This window comes from Melopsittacus undulatus, chromosome 7, assembly GCF_012275295.1.
Source record: "Melopsittacus undulatus isolate bMelUnd1 chromosome 7, bMelUnd1.mat.Z, whole genome shotgun sequence".
NCBI lineage: Eukaryota > Metazoa > Chordata > Aves > Psittaciformes > Psittaculidae > Melopsittacus > Melopsittacus undulatus.
Genome location: NC_047533.1, coordinates 541492 through 561406, shown reverse-complemented (window position 1 = coordinate 561406; position 19915 = coordinate 541492). Strand labels below are relative to the sequence as shown.

Genomic DNA, 19915 nt, shown 5'->3' with positions numbered 1-19915 from the left:
TGAGAGATGGGTGAGAGATGGGTGAGAGATGGGTGAGGAGATGGGTGAGGAGATGGGTGAGATATGGGTGAGAGATGGGTGAGAGATGGGTGAGAGATGGGTGAGAGATGGGTGAGGAGATGGGTGAGGAGATGGGGGAGAGATGGGTGAGGGGATGGGTAAGGAGCTGATGGGTGAGGAGCTGATGGGTTAGGATGTAATTCGCTCCCATCCTTCTCTCCCAGCATCTTCCACCCTCCTGGGCTCTAATTAAAGTGAGGTGCCCCCAGGTCCCAGATATGTGTGCTGAGGGGACACGGAACAGATGGGATTGGAGGTGCTGCAGGGGGGGGTAAATGGCACCCGGACCCCCAAATAAAGGGATTTGGATCATGTCAGAGCTGTGATGTCCCCTCCAGCCTGGTCCCACTGTGCATGGGTATCCATCCACAGCATGGGCAGCACTGGTGGTGCTGGATGGGGATGTAACCTTCCTCTTGGGCTTCCAGCTGGGAGAGGGAAGAGCTGGATGGGATACAAGGAAGCTCTTCCCTATGAGGGTGGTGGGACATGGGAATGGGTTGAAGCTGTGGCTGCCCCATCCCTGGCAGTGCTCAAGGCCAGGTTGGACACAGGGGTTGGAGCTGGAGGAGCTTTAAGCTCCCTTCATCCTAAACCAGGCTGGGATTCCATGACCAGGAGCAGCCAGGAATGGGGAGGAGATGTCCCCAATGGGAAGCACACATGGGGTTGGTGACCACACTGGGTTTATTAAGCAAGAGAAGAGGTTCCTCACCCCATTGGGATGCCAAGAACTCACCCTCCAGTACCCAGCCCCATCCACAGCCCCACCACAGGGACCTCCATCAGTCCCATGTGTGTTTTGGGGTCCATGGGGCTGCCCCCCATGTCCAGGGGCTCACAGGGCCGTGGTGGCCGGGTCCTGCCCCACTGCTTTGCTCTCCCGTGGGTAGTACTCAGCCAGGATGCTCTCAGGGATGCGCTTCAGCATCTGCCTGGGGAAGATGCGCAGGAGCTGCCACCCGATGTCCAGGGACTCGAAGATGCTCCGGTTCTCATAGGGACCTGATGGAGATGGAGGTGAAGGATATAGGGAGATGCTGCGGTCCCAATGTGAGCCCTATGGGGCCGGGAGCCTCACCCTGGCTGATGAAGAGCTTCTCGAACTTGTGTAGGAACTCCAGGTAGAGGAGGTCATCAGGAGACAGAGCTTCCTCACCCACCACTGCCTTCATGGCCTGCACGTCCTTGCCGATGGCATAGCAGGCGTACTGGGTATGGGGCACCATAGGGCACAGCAAGGAGGGAGCATGGAATGGGGTGGGATGGAGGGAGATTAAAGCTCCTCCAGCTCCAACCCCTGTGTCCAACCTGGCCTTGAGCACTGCCAGGGATGGGGCAGCCACAGCTTCAACCCATTCCCATGTCCCAGCACCCTCATAGGGAAGAACTTCCTTGTATCCCATCCAGCTCTTCCCTCTCCCAGCTGGAAGCCCAAGCTCCTCATCCCACCCCTGCATCCCTTGTCCCAAGCTCCTCATCCCATCCCTGCATCCCTTGTCCCAAGCTCCTCATCCCATCCCTGCATCCCTTGTCCCAAGCCCCTCTCCAGGTTTCCTGCAGCCCCTTTAAGCACTGGAGCAGCTCTGGGGTCTCCCCTTCAGGACCCTTCCCTTGTCCAGGCTGCCCCAGCCCAGAGCTGGCTCCAGAGCAGAGCTGCTCCATCCCTGCAGCATCCCCATGGCCTCATCCATCACCTCCAGGTCCCCCTTGTGCTGCTGCCCCAGAACCAGACCCTCAATCTCCCCCCATAGCTCCCATTCAAGCCATGGAGGTGCCATAAGCAGGACCAGGAGCACTGAGCTCCCATCCCTCCCATCCCTCCCATCCCTCCCATCCCCTCCTGCCCATCCCTCACCAGCTGGTTGGAGACATCCCCATGGTCCTTCCTGGTCATTCCCTCCCCTATGGCCGACTTCATCAGCCGGGACAGGGAGGGCAGCACATTGATGGGGGGGTAGATCTGCAGGGCGAGAGGACCCCAATGCATCCTCCTGCTGCTCCCCATGCAGGCAAAGGGCTCTGCTGCCCCACTGTGGGCTCCCGATGCCCTCAGCATCCCCATCCCGGTGCTCTGGGGTGATCCCAGCCCCACATGAGCCGGGAATGGGGTCGGGAACGAACCTGCCTGTTGTGGAGCTGCCGGTCCACATAGATCTGCCCCTCGGTGATGAAGCCAGTCAGGTCGGGGATGGGGTGGGTGATGTCTGGGGGATGATGGGGGGTGAGCCCCAAAACAGGGTCTGGCTGTATGGTCAGGCATGGGACACGGCCATTCCCATGCTGGGGGTCACCAGAGCAGTGTGTCCATAGGGAATGGGCATCGAACAGGAGGCAGCATCCCCATCACCGGGCTCAGCACTGCCTGGCTTAGGCTCCCATGGGCACCCCAAACCCATCTCTGCACCCCCAAATGAGTGCTCCCAATGCATCCTTTAGCTGAACCCCAGTTCATCCCTCCAGCTGAGACCAGAGGGATGATTTGGGGAGGGAATAACCCTAAAGCATCCCAATGAGCTCTGTCCTCCCAATGGGTGCTCCCCAAGCCCCCCAGCACCGCTGACCATCATTGGGCATGGTGAGGATGGGGATCTGGGTGATGGAGCCGCTCCTGCCCTCCACGCGCCCGGCTCGCTCATAGATGGTGGCCAGGTCAGTGTACATGTAACCGGGGAAGCCGCGGCGGCCTGGAACCTCCTCCCGGGCAGCCGATACCTGCGGATGCGGATGGGGCAGCACCATAGAGAACCCCATCCACACCATAGAGCATCCCCATCCACACCATAGAGCATCCCCCCATCCACACCATAGAGCATCCCCATCCACACCATAGAGCATCCCCCCATCCACACCATAGAGCATCCCCATCCACACCATAGAGCATCCCCCCATCCACACCATAGAGCATCCCCCCATCCACACCATAGAGCATCCCCCATCCACACCATAGAGCATCCCCATCCACACCACAGAGCATCCCATCCACACCATAGAGCATCCCCATCCACACCATAGAGCATCCCCATCCACACCACAGAGCATCTCCATCCACACCATAGAGCACCCCCATCCACACCACAGAGCATCTCCATCCACACCATAGAGCATCCCATACACACAATAGAGCATCCCCATCCACACCATAGAGCATCCCCCCATCCACACCACAGAGCATCTCCATCCACACCATAGAGCATCCCCCCATTCACACCACAGAGCATCTCCATCCACACCATACATCATCCCCCCATCCACACCACAGAGCATCCCCATCCACACCACAGAGCATCCCCATCCACACCACAGAGCACCCACAGCATCCCGGGCACCCCAAACACCCCAGGCATCCCAAGCACCCTGAGCACCCCATGTGTTCCATGTATCCTGGGCACCCTGAGTACCCCAAGCACCCCAAGTGCTCACAGCACCCTGAGCACCCCAATGCCTCAGGTGTCCTGGGCACCCCAAACACCCCAATTACCCCCAGCACCCTGGGCACCCCTAGCATCCCAAGCACCCCAAGTATCCCTAGTACCCTGAGCATCCTAAGTGCTCCAAGTGCTTGCAGCACCCTGGGCACCCCAAGGGCCCTGGGAACCCCAAGCACCCCAAGCACTCTGAGCACCCCAAGTATCCTGGGAGCCCCTGGCACCCCCAGCACCGTGGGCACCTCAACATCCCAAATGCCCCAATTCATGGAACCATGGAATGATTTGGGTTGGAAGGGACCTTAAAGCTCATCCGGTTATTCTGGGCATCCCAAGCATCCTGGGTACCAGAGGCAACCTGAGCACCCCAAGCACCCCAAGTATCCTGGGCACCCCAAGCACCCACAGCACCATGGGCACCCCAGGTACCTTGAGCACCCCAAGTACCCTGGGAGACCCAGGGGTCCTGGGTACCCCAAGTGCTCACCTTGGGCACCCCAAGTACCCTGGGAACCCCAAGCACTCCAAGCATCCCAAGTGCTCCAAGGGTTCCAGGCACCCCAAGCACCTGGAGCACCCTGGGAATCCCAGGCATCCTGGGCACCCTGAGCACCCCAAGTATCCCAAAAGCCCCAAGTGCCCTCAGCACCCCAAGAATCCCAAACACCTCAAGGACCATGAGAGCCCCAAGGTTCCTGAAGACCCCAAGCACCCCAGGCACCCTGGGCACCCTGAGCACCCCAAGTGTCCCAAGCACCCCGAGCACCCCAACAGCCGCCCAGGGAGGACCCGGATGGGTGCTGGGCAGGCACTGACCTCCCTCAGTGCCTCAGCATAGGAGCTCATGTCCGTCAGGATGACCAGGACGTGCTTCTCGCACTGGTAAGCCAGGAACTCGGCAGTGGTGAGGGCCAGGCGGGGGGTGATGATCCGCTCGATGCTATGGGATGGGGTCAGGATCCCATAGCACAGCCCCATTCCCACCCCATGCAGCTCCCCCAGCCACCCATGGGTGCCTCCTGGGGGCCCTGAGGTGGGGATGGGGGATGGACCAGCTGGGGATGCTGGTGCTGTGGGATGGGATGGGACCCACAGGGTGTGGGGCTGGGGGATGAGTGCCCTGACCATTGACTGCTAACAGGGCCGGGGGTACTTCAGGGAGGAGAAGGACGATGATGATGAGGAGGAGGATAAGGAGGAAGAAGGAGGAGGAAGGAGAAGGAGAAGGAGGAGGAGGAGAAGGAGGAAGAAGGAAGAAGGAGAAAGAGGAAGGAAGGAGAAGAAGAAGGAGGAGGAAGGAAGGAGGAAGGAGAAAGAAGAGGAGAAGGAGGAAGAAGGAAGAGGGAGAGGGAGGAAGGAAGAAGGAGGATGAGGAGGAGGAAGGAGGAGGAGGAGCAGGCGCTGGATCCGCGGTGCTGCCTCACGTGGGGTCGTTGGCCAGGTTGAGGAACAGACACACGTTCTCCATGGAGCCGTTCTCCTCGAAGTCGGACTTGAAGAACCGAGCGGTCTCCATGTTCACCTGCCCCAATGGGAGCAGCGCTCAGCATGAGGCTGCCCCACACATCCCATGCTCCAGCTGCCCCACACACCCCATGCTCCGGCTGCCCCACACACCCCATGCTCCGGCTGCCCCACACACCCCATGCTCCGGCTGCCCCACACACCCCATGCTCCGGCTGCCCCACACATCCCATGCTCCGGCTGCCCCACACATCCCATGCTCCGGCTGCCCCACACACCCCATGCTCCGGCTGCCCCACACATCCCATGCTCCAGCTGCCCCACACATCCCATGCTCCAGCTGCCCCACACATCCCATGCTCTGGCTGCCCCACACATCCCATGCTCCGGCTGCCCCACACATCCCATGCTCCAGCTGCCCCACACATCCCATGCTCTGGCTGCCCCACACATCCCATGCTCCGGCTGCCCCACACATCCCATGCTCCGGCTGCCCCACACATCCCATGCTCCGGCTGCCCCACACATCCCATGCTCCAGCTGCCCCACACATCCCATGCTCCGGCTGCCCCACACACCCCATGCTCTGGCTGCCCCACACACCCCATGCTCCAGCTGCCCCACACATCCCATGCTCCGGCTGCCCCACACATCCCATGCTCTGGCTGCCCGGCCCCAGCTCACCCCCATGGCCGCAAAGACGATGGCAAAGTTGTCCTCATGGAAATCCATCACATCCTTGGACTTCCTGACCAGCCCAGCCTGGCGGCAGATCTGTGCTGCGATCTGTGGGGCAGGGAACAGAGCATGGACCCCCCCAGCACCAGGGGATGGGGATGGGGGGGACCAGTGGGGGGGTCTCAGGATGGGCTTTGCTTTATCTCTTGCTGGGATGGGGAAACTGAGGCACGGGGTAGTGATGCTCCAGCCCATCACACTGCATGGATGGGGGACCACAGCAGTGTGGGTCTGACCCATCATGGTGAGCAGAGCGGAGCATGGGGCAGAGCACAGCAGGGAGAGGAGGGATGCAGGAGGGTCTCCAACCCTCCCAATTGCTTCCTCTTCCATCCTCATCCTCCTCTTCCATCCTCATCCTCCTCTTCCATCCTCATCCTCCTCTTCTGCCCCATACTGGGGGCTCAGCACCCCATGGGACCCACCTCGTTGTGGGGGAGACCAGCAGCAGAGAAGATGGGGATCTTCTGCCCACGGGCAATGCTGTTCATCACATCAATGGGGGAGATCCCAGTCTGGATCATCTCCTCGGGGTAGATGCGGCCATGGGGGTTGATGGGCTGGCCTGGAGCAGCACAAGGAAATGGGGCACCCGCACCCAGGGCACCCCAATGGGGAGGGCTTGGGCGCCCCATGGAGCTGGGTCCCGTCCCATAGCACCCAGAGCCATCACCATTGATGTCCAGGAAGTCCTCAGCCATCACCGGGGGACCACTGTCAATGGGTTTTGCAGAGCCATTGAACACCCGACCTGCAAGGAGAGAGCTGCTGGTCCCTGGGAGCACCCTAATACCCATGGCTGTGGGGTCCCATCCTGCTCCTATGGGTGACACCGCAGCCCCTGCGGCAGGGAGATGCCAGCACATGGGGACAAGCACCCAAAGACCCCCCCAAGGCACCCTCCATCACCTCCCATTGGGTCCCACAGCTCCTATGTACAGGTGATACCAAAACCCCCCTAAAAGCGGTGCTCAGGAGGGCACCAGGCTCCCAAAGAGCTTCTGCATCCCTGTCCCTGCTCAGCCCCATCGATCGGCTCCGAGCAGTGGGATCGATGCCGATCTCACTGCATCCCACAGCATCCCACCCGCTGCCCTATGGGACCTGCTCCTGGTCCCCAGCGATGCAGGAGCCATCGCCCTTGTCAGAGCACATCAGGCTCATGCAGGGCTGGAGCACGCAGCATGAAAGGTCAGTGGAGCTGATGCTCGTCCGCACGAAGAGACAAAGCTCTGGGGGACCTCAACCCAGTGTGGGGGCAAAAAGAGGGGGGAAACCCCTTTGCTATGGGGCTGGGAGGATCGGGATGGTTCCCATCCCATCCTGGGCACTCACAGATGGAGCCTGTATGGGGATAGGGAGGGATCTGCCTTGGAAAGGAGCCTGTGGGGGGTCATGATGCTGGGGAGCCTGGACCTGTGTGCGCATCACCACACGCAGGCAGCACATCCCTCATGCAGGCAGCGCATCCCTCACGCAGGCAGCGCATCCCTCACGCAGGCAGCGCATCCCTCACGCAGGCAGCGCATCCCTCATGCAGGCAGCACATCCCTCACGCAGGCAGCGCATCCCTCATGCAGGCAGCGCATCCCTCATGCAGGCAGCGCATCCCTCATGCAGGCAGCACATCCCTCATGCAGGCAGCGCATCCCTCATGCAGGCAGCACATCCCTCACGCAGGCAGCGCATCCGTCATGCAGGCAGCGCATCCCGCACGCAGGCAGCACATCCCGCACGCAGGCAGCACATCCCTCATGCAGGCAGCGCATCCCTCATGCAGGCAGCGCATCCCTCACGCAGGCAGCACATCCCTCATGCAGGCAGCGCATCCCTCACGCAGGCAGCGCATCCCTCACGCAGGCAGCGCATCCCTCACGCAGGCAGCACATCCCTCATGCAGGCAGCGCATCCCTCATGCAGGCAGCACATCCCTCATGCAGGCAGCACATCCCTGCACGCAGGCAGCGCATCCCTCATGCAGGCAGCGCATCCCCGCACGCAGGCAGCGCATCCCTCATGCAGGCAGCGCATCCCTCATGCAGGCAGCGCATCCCTCACGCAGGCTGCCTGCCCTTTGCGCTGCCCTTTGCAGCACGGTGCGGGGGGAAGCAGGCAGCAGGAGATGCTCACGGAGCGAACCCCGGTCCCTGCACCGGGGACCGCAGCGACCGGAGCGACCCCTGCGAGCCCCGGGGCTGCTGCGCCCTCTGATGGGGGCGCATCTCAGGGCTTATCGGGGATGGGGAGGATGGAAGGGATTGGGTTGGAAGGGAGCTTAAATCCCATCCAGCTCCAACCCCTTCCACTGGAGCAGCTGCTCCAAGCCCCTGTGTCCAACCTGGCCTTGAGCACTGCCAGGGATGGGGCAGCCACAGCTTCTCTGGGCACCCTGTGCCAGCGCCTCAGCAACCTCCCAGGGAACAGCTTCTGCCTAAGAGCTCAGCTCAGTCTCCCCTCTCTTGGGCAGGTTCAAGCCATTCCCCTTGGCCTGTCCCTCCAGGCCCTTGTCCCAAGCCCCTCTCCAGCTTTCCTGCAGCCCCTTTAGGCACTGGAGCTGCTCTCAGGTCTCCTAAGGTTCAGGTAATGAAGGTGCTGATGGCACAACCATGGGCTAAAGTTCCCCTGCCCTCACCCAAACCCCTTCTCCCAGTCCAGCCCAATCCATTCCTCCAGGGATAACAGAGCAGAGAGCACCCAGGGGGATGTTTCCATCCCATATGAAGCTGCCCATCACCACCTCACCACTCTGCATGGGACTCTCCATCCATCCCATTCACTGCATGGGACTGGAGAGCATCCTCAGGGATGTGCTCAGCCCCCCCATACTCCTTGTCCTATGTCCCCCCCATGCACGGTGCTGTGCAGGGCTCAGCACCCCATGCTCACCCAGCATGTCCTCGGACACGGGGGTCCGCAGGATGTCCCCAGTGAACTCGCAGGAGGTCTTCTTGGCATCGATTCCAGATGTTCCCTCAAACACCTGCAGAGACCCCGGGGGCAGGAGCCCAGCGGGGGGCAATTATAGGGGATTAGAGCGCTGGGAATGGGGGGAGCTGCATCCATAGGGATGGGATGGGATCCACTCACCCGGAAACCCATCGGGAAGAGGTGAGAAAAGAGCGAGGAGCCCCTGGGGTTAAGCAAACCCCCTTCTGTGGGGCTCTGGCTATGGGGGGGGGCAGGGGAAGGGGGGACCACGCTCAATGCATCGAGCCCAGGGGCCTCAGCCCTGGGGCATTAACCCAGAGCGGTTTGATCCGTATAATATTTGACACCATTTATGGGAATTAACCTCCAGATCGCGGCTTTAATTAGAGCTGTGCTGCTCCCGGGATAAAGGGCAGCTTGGGAATGCCGGGAGCATCCCAGGAATGCCGGAGACAAGGGCAGGTGATGGGCGCAGCACTGAGATGGGTGCAGGTATCTGCAGGTTGTGTCCCCCCCACAATGAAGCAGCTGCTACAAAAAGCACCTTTTTTCCCCCCTTTTACTCCTTTTCCCCCCATTTTTCCCCCTTTTATCCCTATTTTTCCCCTCCCGAGGCTGATTCCCTAATAGGATTAAAAGGGCGCTGCAGATGACCGAGTGGCATTAGAGGAGCAAGGGTTTGGCCATGCAGACACCGTGATGGGTGGCTGATGAAGGGACATCCAGGCAGGAGAGGACCTGGATAATGGTCTCCTTCTGCCTGGATAATGGCTCTCTCCATGCTCCCGGATAACAGAGCACGACAGCCCCAAACCAGCCCTAGTGAAACCCCAATGCTGGGCTGCCCCAGTTGGGGGTACCCCAGGAACACGCTGGTCCTGTCCCCATAGAGTGCTGGGGGGGTTGGGGGGGGGGGTGGCAGGAGGGTTTTCCTGCTGGGATGGAGCAGGAGGCAGCCTCGGAAGGTCCTAAAGAGGGATCTGGGGTCCTAAGGAGGTGGCAGCATCACCCGGATGGGCTCTTCCCATTGGGATACTGGGTGGGCAGCTTGGGTGATGGGTGGGGGGAAGCAGGATGGGAGGACAGCAGGATGAGCACCAGCAGGATGGGGATCAACAGGATGAGGACCAGCAGGATGAGGACCAGCAGGATGGGGATCAACAGGATGAGGACCAGCAGGATGAGGACCAGCAGGATGGGGATCAACAGGATGGGGACCAGCAGGATGAGGACCAGCAGGATGAGGACCAGCAGGATGAGGACCAGCAGGATGGGGACCAGCAGGACGGGGACCAGCAGGATGAGGACCAGCAGGATGGGGACCAGCAGGATGAGGACCAGCAGGACGGGATCATCCCGCACTTGCTCCCTGCATCCTGCTGATGCTGTGCAGATGTGCACATTTGGTACCCAGATGCACCAGTTCCATCCCTACCGGTGCCACACCACCAGCCCCTGCCCAGCTCCCGACGGGCCATGGACCAGCCAGGAATCACACTGCCTATCCCAGGACACAGCCTGGAATAGCTGGGACAAGGATCCTGCCAGCAGCCACCGCTGGAGGGGGACAGAGCCCCAGGACAGAGCCCAGGACATGCAGTGCCCTGTGTCCGCATCCCACCCCGTCCCCATCCCACCCCGTCCCCATCCCATCCCGTCCCCATCCCATCCCGTCCCCATCCCACCCCGTCCCCATCCCACCCCATCTCCTGTCCCACCCTGTCCCCATCCCATCCCGTCCCCATCCCATCCCGTCCGCATCCCACCCCATCTCCTGTCCCATCACGTCCCCATCACCCTACACTCACCTGGACGATGGCTTTGGAGCCCATCACCTCCAGGACCTGCCCGCTGCGGCTGGTGCCATTGGGCAGCACGAAGTTCACGATCTCGGCGTACTGGGCAAACTGGAGGGACAGGGGCAGGGTCAGATGGGGTTGGGGGGCTTTACTTACCCCCCTCTTCCCCCCCAGACCACCCCTTGCAGGCACTGCCCACCCGGGCAGCATCAAGGGGAGGATGCTGCCTGTGCCGTGCCTCAGTTTCCCCATCACTGTGGGTGCTCCCCTTGCCCCACGGCTGCTCTCAGCCCCACCAGGACCTGAACACTCACCAGTTCAACCCCTTTCCCCCCTCCCACCCCAGAAGCAGACAGACCCATCCCACTGGCACCATCACTGGCACCCATGGGTACCAGGGGTACCGACTGACCCCCCCGGTCCCAACCCAACCGGGACCCCCGGGATGGATGCAGGGACATCACTGCAGCCCCTTGGCTATGGGGATAGCATCCATGAGCCAGCCCTGTGCTATTCCCATCTCCTCCTCCTTGCTCCCAGTCTCCAGAGCCAGCTCGGGCCCTGGGAACCCTGGAATTCCCCTCTAAAGACCTTTCCATAAAGGACAAGGGAGGGAAGGAAACCCCCCCCCCCCCCCCCCAGGGCCCTGCTCCTCCATGGAGCTGCTTCATTCCCATCCTGAAAGGGGCCATAGAAAGAGCCCTGGGGCAGCACAGCCCATTGAGGGTCCCCTGGGTGCCCACCCAAGGGAGCCCACTCAGTGCAGCAGCAGGGACAGGAGGGTGACACTGGTGCTGGGGGCATGGGATGGGATGGGGTTTGTGTGGTGTCGTTCACATCGGGGTCAGTGATGGGGCTGGAGACAGAGGAGAGCTTGGACAGGAGCACAGGGAACAGGGGCTGGAGCACAGGGAACAGGGGCTAGAGCTGGGGCAGGAGCACAGGGAACAGGGGCTGGAGCACAGGGAACAGAGGCTGGAGCTGGGGCAGGAGCACAGGGAACAGGGGATGGAGCACAGGGAACAGGGGATGGAGCTGGGGCAGGAGCACAGGGAACAGGGGATGGAGCTGGGACAGGGGCACAGGGATCAGCAGGTCCCATAGCCACCCATGCTCTCACACGTCCCCAGGCCTATGCAATGCAAGCATTGCCCAGCCCCACATGTGCCCCATCTGACAGAGGGGCTCTGCTGCTGTGGGTCCATGGCAGGGAGCTCAGGGCTGGATGAGAGACCCCAAGAGGACAGGGCACAGACTGGGAGCAGGGACCAGAACAAGGGGTCCCCTCCTCACCCTCCTGCAGGCAGGATCTTACCTTCACATTGTCCAGCACCACCAAGGGCCCATTGACACCACAGACAGTCCTGTAGGCTGAGGGGAAAGGACACAGTGTGAGGCCAGGGATGCTCCCAGGGATCCATCCCCCCCAGCACCATCCAGTGCTGCTACCATAGAACCATGGTGTGGGTTGGGATGAAGGGACCTTAAATCCCATCCAGCTCCAACCCCTGCAGGGCAGGGACCCCTTCCCCTGGAGCAATGGACCCATGGGCCCATCTCTCAAGCTGATTCACCAATCAGCCTTCTCTCTGGTACCCAGTTATTCCCAGTTCTTGCTGGTCCCCATTCAGCAGCCTGGAGCTGCCAACCTCCTGCCTTTTGTCCCCTTTATTCCCAAAGTGACCATTCCCCTTCCACTTCCCCTCCAGCGCCTCCACAAACAGGGTTTTGTTGGGCTCTTTTCTTCCCTGCCAGCCACCCACATGGGATATTGTTCCATGGCCATGGGGATTGGCCCTTGTCCCTGAGCCCTGATGGCTGACAGATCCCTCGGGATCTTCCTGGCTTTCCTTCTAGTGCACTGGGTTGTCTCATCCCACTGAGGGCATCTGACCCCTTGGCAGCACTGTTTGGTGCTGTATGGCTGTGGTGCTGCATCATCCCTTCCATCCATCCCTCTGTCCATCCATCCCTCTGTCCATCCATCCTTACATCCTTCCCTCCTATCCATCCATCCATCCATCCATCCATCCATGGACGGGAGGGGCAGCCAGGCAAGGCTGGTGCCAGTACTGGCACCAGAACCATCATGGGTGGTTGTGTGGTTCCAACACCCTCATCTCTGTGGTTGAATCGGTTCTATAGTGATAGAGGAGATCACGACAGTGAGCCCAAGTGAGAGCCGACAGAGAGGCTCAGGGATGGGGGGATCAAGGAGGAGGAGGAGGAGGAGGAGGAGGAGGAGGAGGAAGAAGAGGAGGAGGAAGAGGAGGAAGGAAGGAGGAGGAAGAAGAGGAGGAGGAAGGAAGGAGGAGGAGGAGGAGGAGGAGGAGGAAGGAGGAGGAAGAAAGAAGGAGGAGGAGGAGGAAGAAAGGAGGAGGAGGAGGAAGAAAGGAGGAGGAGGAGGAGGGGAGGAGGGAGAGGGGGAAGGAAGGAGGAGGAGGAGGAAGAAGAGGAGGAAGAGGCGGAGGAGGAGGAGGAGGAGAAGGAGGAGGAGGAGAAGGAGGGGGAAGGCTGGGATGGGATGGGATGGGGGGGGGGGGCAGCCCCAGCCACCGGAAAGCGCTAATTCCGTTAATGAACCCGCTGAGCTGTGATGCCCGAGGGGGGTGTGGGGAGCATGGGGTGGGTGTGGGGAGCATCGGGGGGGGGATGGATGCAGCATCGGGGTGGGTGGGCTGCGGGCAGCGGGGGCAGGAGCGGGTGCAGGGGCCGAGCCTCTCCCCGTGGCCTTTCCACACCCCCGGCCCCAACTTCGCAGCTCCTGTCACTTGCGATCTGCGTTATCGCTGCCCGGGGGACACGGGGACAAAGGGACCCGACCGGATACACCGGCCGCTAATTGCTGCCGGCCGGGGCCGGCGGCTGTCACCGCAGCACACGCCTTAGGGCTCGGCTGCAAAGTGCTACCGGAGAGCACCGGGATGGGGGGAGACCCCCAACCATGGAGGGGATGGAGGAGGTTGGGCTGGAGGAGGGGGGAGCAGGGAGGGATGCTCGGACACATGCATTGAGCAAGGGGGTTTGAACAGGCCCTATACCAAGTTACAGTGTCCTAAACTGAACTGCAGACCCCCACCCCAAACTACCGACCCCTACCCTGAATCACAGACCCCGATCCCAAATGACAGACCTCTATCCCAAATTACAGACCCCTACCCCAAATGACAGACCCCTACCCTGAATCACAGACCTCTATCCCAAATTACAGACCTCTATCCCAAATTACACACCTCTACCCCAAACTACAGACCCCTACCCTGGATCACACACCTCTATCCCAAATGACAGGCCCCTATCCCCAATTACAGACCCCTATCCCAAACTACAGACCAGGGGGCTGCATACAACCATCAGTACCTCCAACCGCTCTCCCACCATCAGCCCCACACATGTGCTGAAGCCCATGGGGTGGGCAGAAGGGGCATGAGCTGCAGCAAGTGTAAGGAATGGGACTGATAAACCCCTTAACCCCCCATATCCTGTGGTCCAGAGCAAGGACAGGGATGAGGAGGGGTCTCTGGTGACCCTCAGAGACCCGCATGGAGCAGGGGTCCCACTTGCACCCATGGGGTAAAGCACCCATGGGATGCATCCTGCATCCCTGTTGGATGCATCCTGCATCCCTGTTGGATGCTGCTCACCAACAGCCAAGCTTACACCCCCCCCCAGATGCCACCAATGGACACAACCCCTCTGATCCCCAACCCTGAGCCCTTCCCCTCCCCACACCATCCATAGGGCCTCATCCTGCCCCACATTGATCGCCGCAGCCATGGGGCTGCCCTGGGACTTTTCCGACAGTCCCTAAGTGACCGCACTCCCCCCCCCCAACCTGCCCATTGTGCCGTGGGTCACTTTGTGCCGCGCTGTCAACCCCACGGCCTGCCCCACAGCGGCAGAGCCTATTAAAAGCCCTGCGGGGGGTCACACTCTATGCCACTAATTAGGGCCGGCGGCCGAGGGTTCCCATACACACCTGCACGGCACGGGAGGGCAGGCAAAGAAAGGCAGGAGCAGCCGAGCGTGAAGGCAACGGGAAGAGCCCCCAAACACATCATTTGTGGGGCTGGAGCTGCTCTATGGGTCGCAGACAAAACAGGGCCGGTGGGGGAAGGAGCGGGGCCGGGATGCTGCCGGCGGATGGAGGCACCAGATGGGTTAAGGGAAGAGTGGCCCCAGGGATGGAGAAGGGATGGAGAGGGGAGATGGGGGTTTGGGGAGGGAGGTGTGGTGTGGGGCAGAGCACTCGCATCATATGGGGGGGGATGCCATGGGGATGGGAGGATGCCATGGGGATGGGAGGATGCCATGGGGATGGGGGCATGCCATGGGGATGGGAGGATGCCATGGGGATTGGAGGATGCCATGGGGATGGGAGGGATGCCATGGGGATGGGAGGGATGCCATGGGGATGGGAGGGTGCCATGGGGATGGGAGGGATGCCATGGGGATGGGAGGGATGCCATGGGGATGGGAGGGTGCCATGGGGATGGGAGGGATGCCATGGGGATGGGAGGATGCCATGGGGATGGGAGGGTGCCATGGGGATGGGAGGATGCCATGGGGATAGGAGGGTGCCATGGGGATGGGAGGATGCCATGGGGATGGGAGGATGCCCAGCCTGGGATAATGGGCACAACCCAGCCGCTCAGCAGTGGGATATGGACATGCAATGGCTGTAGGCACAGGAGCCCATCAGCCCCCCTGACCCCACAGCAGCCACCAGTTCCTCCAGTCATGGCAAGGACACCAGACCAGCTCTGGAGGGCAATGGGATCCCAGCCTCTTCTCCAGGTTATCCATGCCTGGCAGTGCTGGGATGCAGCAGTCCAAGCAGGGATGTGTCAGGGTGCACAGGGCTTGGGGATCACCCTGATTCCTCCTCTCCTGCTTCCCACGTCCCCATTGGGCAATGCCACATCCCAAACACCATCAGACACAGCTCCCAAAGGCACCATCCCTGGCCTGGAGCTGGCATCATGGCCGGATCCAGTGCAGAATCCTGGCAGGAGATGGGCATCATGGATAACAGGGATGGAGGGGACACAGCAGAGGAGAAGCCAAGAAGTGTCCCACCAAACTGCCCTTATCAGGCTGTGATAGCACAGCACAGACACTGTGCCACTGGGCTGCTGCCCATGATCTCCTGTTTCATCCTTCCATCCATCCATCCTTTCACCCATCCATCCATCATCCATCCATCCTTCAACCCATCCATCCATCCATCCATCCATCCATTATCCATCCATCCATCCATCCATCCTCTATTCTTCCATCCATTACCCCCTTGCCCCCCAGCCCTCAAGTTGCTCCCAGTCTCTAGTTACTGAGTTTAAAGCACACTGCAGAGCAGACCATGGGGCAGCCCATAGGGCAGGCGGTGGGCAGACCATGGGGCAGACCATGGGGCAGGCCATGGGGCAGGCAGTGGGGCAGGTCACGGAGCACCCCATGTGCCAGCAGCCCCGAACCCCTGTGCAGGCAGTGGCATTGCTCACTGGGATGTTTTCCATGCAGCTGGGTCAAGCCAGAGGCCAGGATGTGGGAAGTGCTTCTCCCACAAGCTGTGCTAAGGGGTCCACAATGGGTCTGCTGGGAAGCGGCTGCGGATCCGGGTCCTGCCTCCTGGGAGAGCTCTGCTGCTCCTGCCCTTGCTCCTGCCCCTGCCCTGCCTGCTCCTGCCCTTGCCCTGCTCCTGCCCCTGCCCCTGCTCCTGCTCCTGCTCCTGCCCTTGCTCCTGCCCTTGCTCCTGCCCCTGCCCTGCCTGCTCCTGCTCCTGCTCCTGCTCCTTCCTGCTCCTGCTCCTGCTCCTGCCTGCCCTTGCTCCTGCTCCTGCCTGCTCCTGCCCCTGCTTCTTCCCTACCTGCTCCTTCCTGCCCTACCTGCTCCTACGTGCTCCTACCTGCTCCTGCCTGCCCTTGCTCTTGCCCTTGCCCTGCTCCTGCTCCTTCCCCTGCTCCTGCCTGCTCCTTCCTGCTCCTGCCTGCTCCTGCCCTTGCTCTTGCCCTACCTGGTCCTTCCTGCTCTTCCTCCTCCTTCCTGCTCCTGCTCCTTCCTGCTCCTGCTCCTGCCTGCCCTTGCTCCTGCCCTTGCTCTTGCCCTTGCCCTGCTCCTGCCCTACCTGCTCCTGCTCCTGCTCCTTCCTGCTCCTTCCTGATCCTGTTCCTGCCCTACCTCCTCCTTCCTGCTCCTGCTCCTGCTCCTGCCCCTTCCCCTGCCTGCCCCTTCCCCTGCCTGCCTCACCGCCCTGCTCACCCCCTGCTGCCCACGGACCCGGGCACGGGGCTGTAGTGAGGATCGTGTGGCTGCAGCTGTGCCCAGTGCCAGGCAGGGACCCTGTGCTGGAACCCCACACGGGGACCCCACACTGCAGGGACCCTCTGCTCCTAGTACCCCATACCACTGGGACCCCATACTGGGACCCCAGGCTACCAGGAGCCCACACTGGGACCTCACTCTGGGTCCCCATGCTGGGTCCCCCCTATCCCCCATAACCGAGAGACCACAGTGGGACCCCTGGAAGCTGCCCTGAGCCAGCACCCATGGGTGCAGCCTGGCCCCCGGTGCCAGCCCCGTGCCCTGCCGAGGGGAGGAGTCCCCCATGGGTGAGTCCCGGCTGCGGGAGCCGGACGGAGCCGGCGGAGTCCCGGACGGAGCCGGTTCACGGTCACAGGGAGCGTCCTTGGGAGCTCCGAGCCGGGGGCCGGGATGGGGCAGAGCCGGCAGCACCCATGGGTGCTGCATAGGGAGCCCTGCACAGCGCTGGGAGCACCCATGGGTGCTGCATAGGGAGCCCCGAACAGAGCTGGGAACACCCATGGGTGCTGCACAGGGAGCCCCGCACAGCGCTGGGAGCACCCATGGGTGCTGCATAGGGAGCCCCGCACAGCGCTGGAGGCACCCATGGGTGCTGCACAGGGAGCCCCGCACAGCGCTGGGAGCACCCATGGGTGCTGCATAGGGAGCCCCGCACAGCGCTGGCAGCACCCATGGGTGCTGCATAGGGAGCCCCGCACAGCGCCGGGTGCGGGTCCGGACACCGGAGCTCACGGTGATGCCACATTCCATAAGCGGCTCCCCACCGTGTCCCGCATCCCCATTGGAAGCAGCACAAGGGGGGGTCCCCCAGCTCCCCACATGGGTGATGACCCCCAGGACACCCTGGCAGGACCCATGGGACCACCGCATCGGGCTGGGGTCCCCACTGCGGCAGTGGGGTCCCGGAGCACCAACAATGGGGCTTTGTCTGTGTCCCCCATGCCAAGGGGGTCCCTACAGGCTCCATCACCCCAAGCGGCACCCATAGCACCCACAGCCCTCGGGGGGCAGCGATACCTCCCCCACCTTCCCCAGCCCCACAACTGCCCCCATTCCCCCACCATTGACACATGGGGGTGGGCAGGGCTAGGACCCCCCCCCCCCCGGTGCCACCATTGGGGCCCACAGATGGGGGGCACTCACTGAGCCGGGGGCTGCGGCTGTAGTCCCGGCTGGCGGCCAGGGCGTGCTCACGGGCTGCGGGCAGCGGCGCTCGGGGGGCGGCCGTGGCTGTGGCCATGGTCCTGGTCCTGGTCCTGGTGCTGGTCCTGGTCCTGGTCCTGGTTCTGGTCCTGGTCTGGTTCTGGTCTTGGTCCCGGTCCTGGTCCTGGTCTCGGTCCTGGTCCTGGTTCTGGTTCTGGTCCCGGTCCTGGTTCCGGTCCTGGTCCTGGTCCTGGTCTGGTTCTGGTTCTGGTCCTGGTTCTGGTCCTGGTCCTGGTCTTGGTCCTGGTCCCGGTGCGGGTCCCGGTCCTGGTCCCGGTGCGGGTGCGGGTCCCGGTCCTGGTCCTGGTCCCGGTCCTGGTCCCGGTCCTGGTTCTGGTCTTGTTCTGGTCCTGGTCCTGATCCTGGTTCCGGTCCTGGTCCCTATCCCTGTCCGGGTCCCGGTACTGGGATTTGAAGCCCTAGCACCGGACGCAGCCGGTCCCGGCCCGTTGGTGCCGCCCCCCCCGCAGCCCCGTGTTGGCTGTAAACAGAGGGAGGGAGCGGCCGGAGCGGCACAGCCCCACAGCGGGGGGGGGACTGTGGGGTAGGGGTAGGGATAGGGATGGGTGTGGGGATGGGGATGGGGTAAAGACTGGGGCAGGGGTAGGGATGGGGATAGGGATGGGGATGGGGATAGGGATGGGGTAAAGACTGGGGTAGGGGTAGGGATGGGGATAGGCGTACATATAGGGGAGGGATGGGGATAGAGACAGGTGTGGGCATTGGGATAGTGATAGAGATAGGAATTGGGGTAGGAATAGGTGTGGGGATAGGGATAGGGGCAGGGACAAAGCTAGGGATAAGGATAGGGATTAGGATTGGGGCAAGGATAGGTATGGGGACAGGCATTTGTATAGGGATAGGGATAAGGTAGGGATGGGAATGGGGATAGGCATATGGATAGGGATAGAAATAAGTGTGGGGGTGGGGATAGAAATAGGGAAAAGGATTGTGATAGCAATAGGAATTGGGGTAGGAATAGGTGTGGGGATAGGGATAAGGACAGGGATAGGTTTTGGGATGGGCAGGATAAGTACAGGGATAGGCATATGCATAGGGATAGGGGTAAGGATGGGGATGGGGATAAGCATAGGGATAGGGACAGAAATAGGTGTGGGGGTTGGGATAGAAGTAAGGATAGGGATAGGGAAAGAAATAGCAAAAGAGATAGGGATAGGCATAGGCATAAGGATGGGGATACAGATGGGGATGGGGGTAGGGATGGAGATGGGACAGGGATGGGGATATGGATGAATGGGAATGGGGATAGGATGGGGATACAGATGGGGCTTGGATGGATGGGATTGTGGAGAGGACAAGGCTGGGGCAGGTGTGGGGACAGGACTGGGGCAAAGGCAGAGTTTGGGGCTGCATTAGGGGCAGGGATGGGGGCAGTTTGGGGCCAGGACTGGGGTATGGGTGGGGGTGAGGGGTCTGCACCCCCCAAGCCCCCTTCAGGCTGTGGGTGCCCATGGGGAGCTCACATCGGGGTGATGGATGGTGGGATAACGGGGCCCATGCATGGGGCAGGTGGGGAGGGGGAGATGGGCAGGGGGCTATGGGGGGGTGCTGGAGGTATCCCCATGTGTGCATCCTCCGGGGGGTCACCAATGCACCGGGATGGGGGAAGCAGGAAACAATGGGGGGATTCCAGATGCTGAAGGTCTCTGGCACTGGGAGAGCCATAGAGGGAAGGTGATGGAGGAGGAGGAGGAGGAGGAAGGACGTGACTTCGTTAACCATTAAACCCATAAGAACCCACATTATTCCTTCAAGTTTTGCATCCAGAACTTCTGTTTTCCCTTTATTTTCCCTTTTTCCCTCAGTTGTACCAGTCGGGAGGAGCTGTTGGGGGGGGAGCAGAGCCAGCAACCCCATGGGACCCCCACATCCATGGGGACACCTTCCCTGGGCTTTGGATCAGATTTGAGGTCTTTGGGACAGCAGCATTTGGGGTTAAACCCATGGACAGGA

At 61.6% G+C, this 19915-nt stretch overlaps 1 protein-coding gene across 1 annotated transcript; it reads right to left on the bottom strand.

The window, feature by feature from the left end:
* Positions 1–898: 898 nt before the first annotated feature.
* Positions 899–18005, bottom strand: ATP6V1B1 (ATPase H+ transporting V1 subunit B1). The gene is made up of 14 exons (XM_034064847.1): positions 17882–18005; positions 11733–11788; positions 10427–10525; positions 8577–8670; positions 6364–6441; positions 6116–6255; positions 5637–5738; positions 4913–5010; positions 4305–4428; positions 2625–2775; positions 2185–2267; positions 1919–2023; positions 1142–1271; positions 899–1065 (listed from the first exon to the last, which is right to left on the bottom strand). The coding sequence occupies exons 1-14, from the start codon at positions 17976–17978 to the stop codon at positions 899–901; spliced, it is 1524 nt and encodes a 507-aa protein (XP_033920738.1). The 5' UTR covers positions 17979–18005.
* Positions 18006–19915: the final 1910 nt, after the last annotated feature.

Excerpts from the sequence above, each read along its gene's own strand:
- ATP6V1B1 (XM_034064847.1), bottom strand. The coding sequence starts at position 17,978 with ATGGCCACAGCCACGGCCGCCCCCCGAGCGCCGCTGCCCGCAGCCCGT. Across the intron at positions 6,442-8,576 it reads CGTGTCCGAGGACATGCTGG|GTCGGGTGTTCAATGGCTCT; the intron begins GTGAGCATGGGG and ends CTCTCCTTGCAG. Across the intron at positions 5,011-5,636 it reads TCGTCTTTGCGGCCATGGGG|GTGAACATGGAGACCGCTCG; the intron begins GTGAGCTGGGGC and ends CCATTGGGGCAG.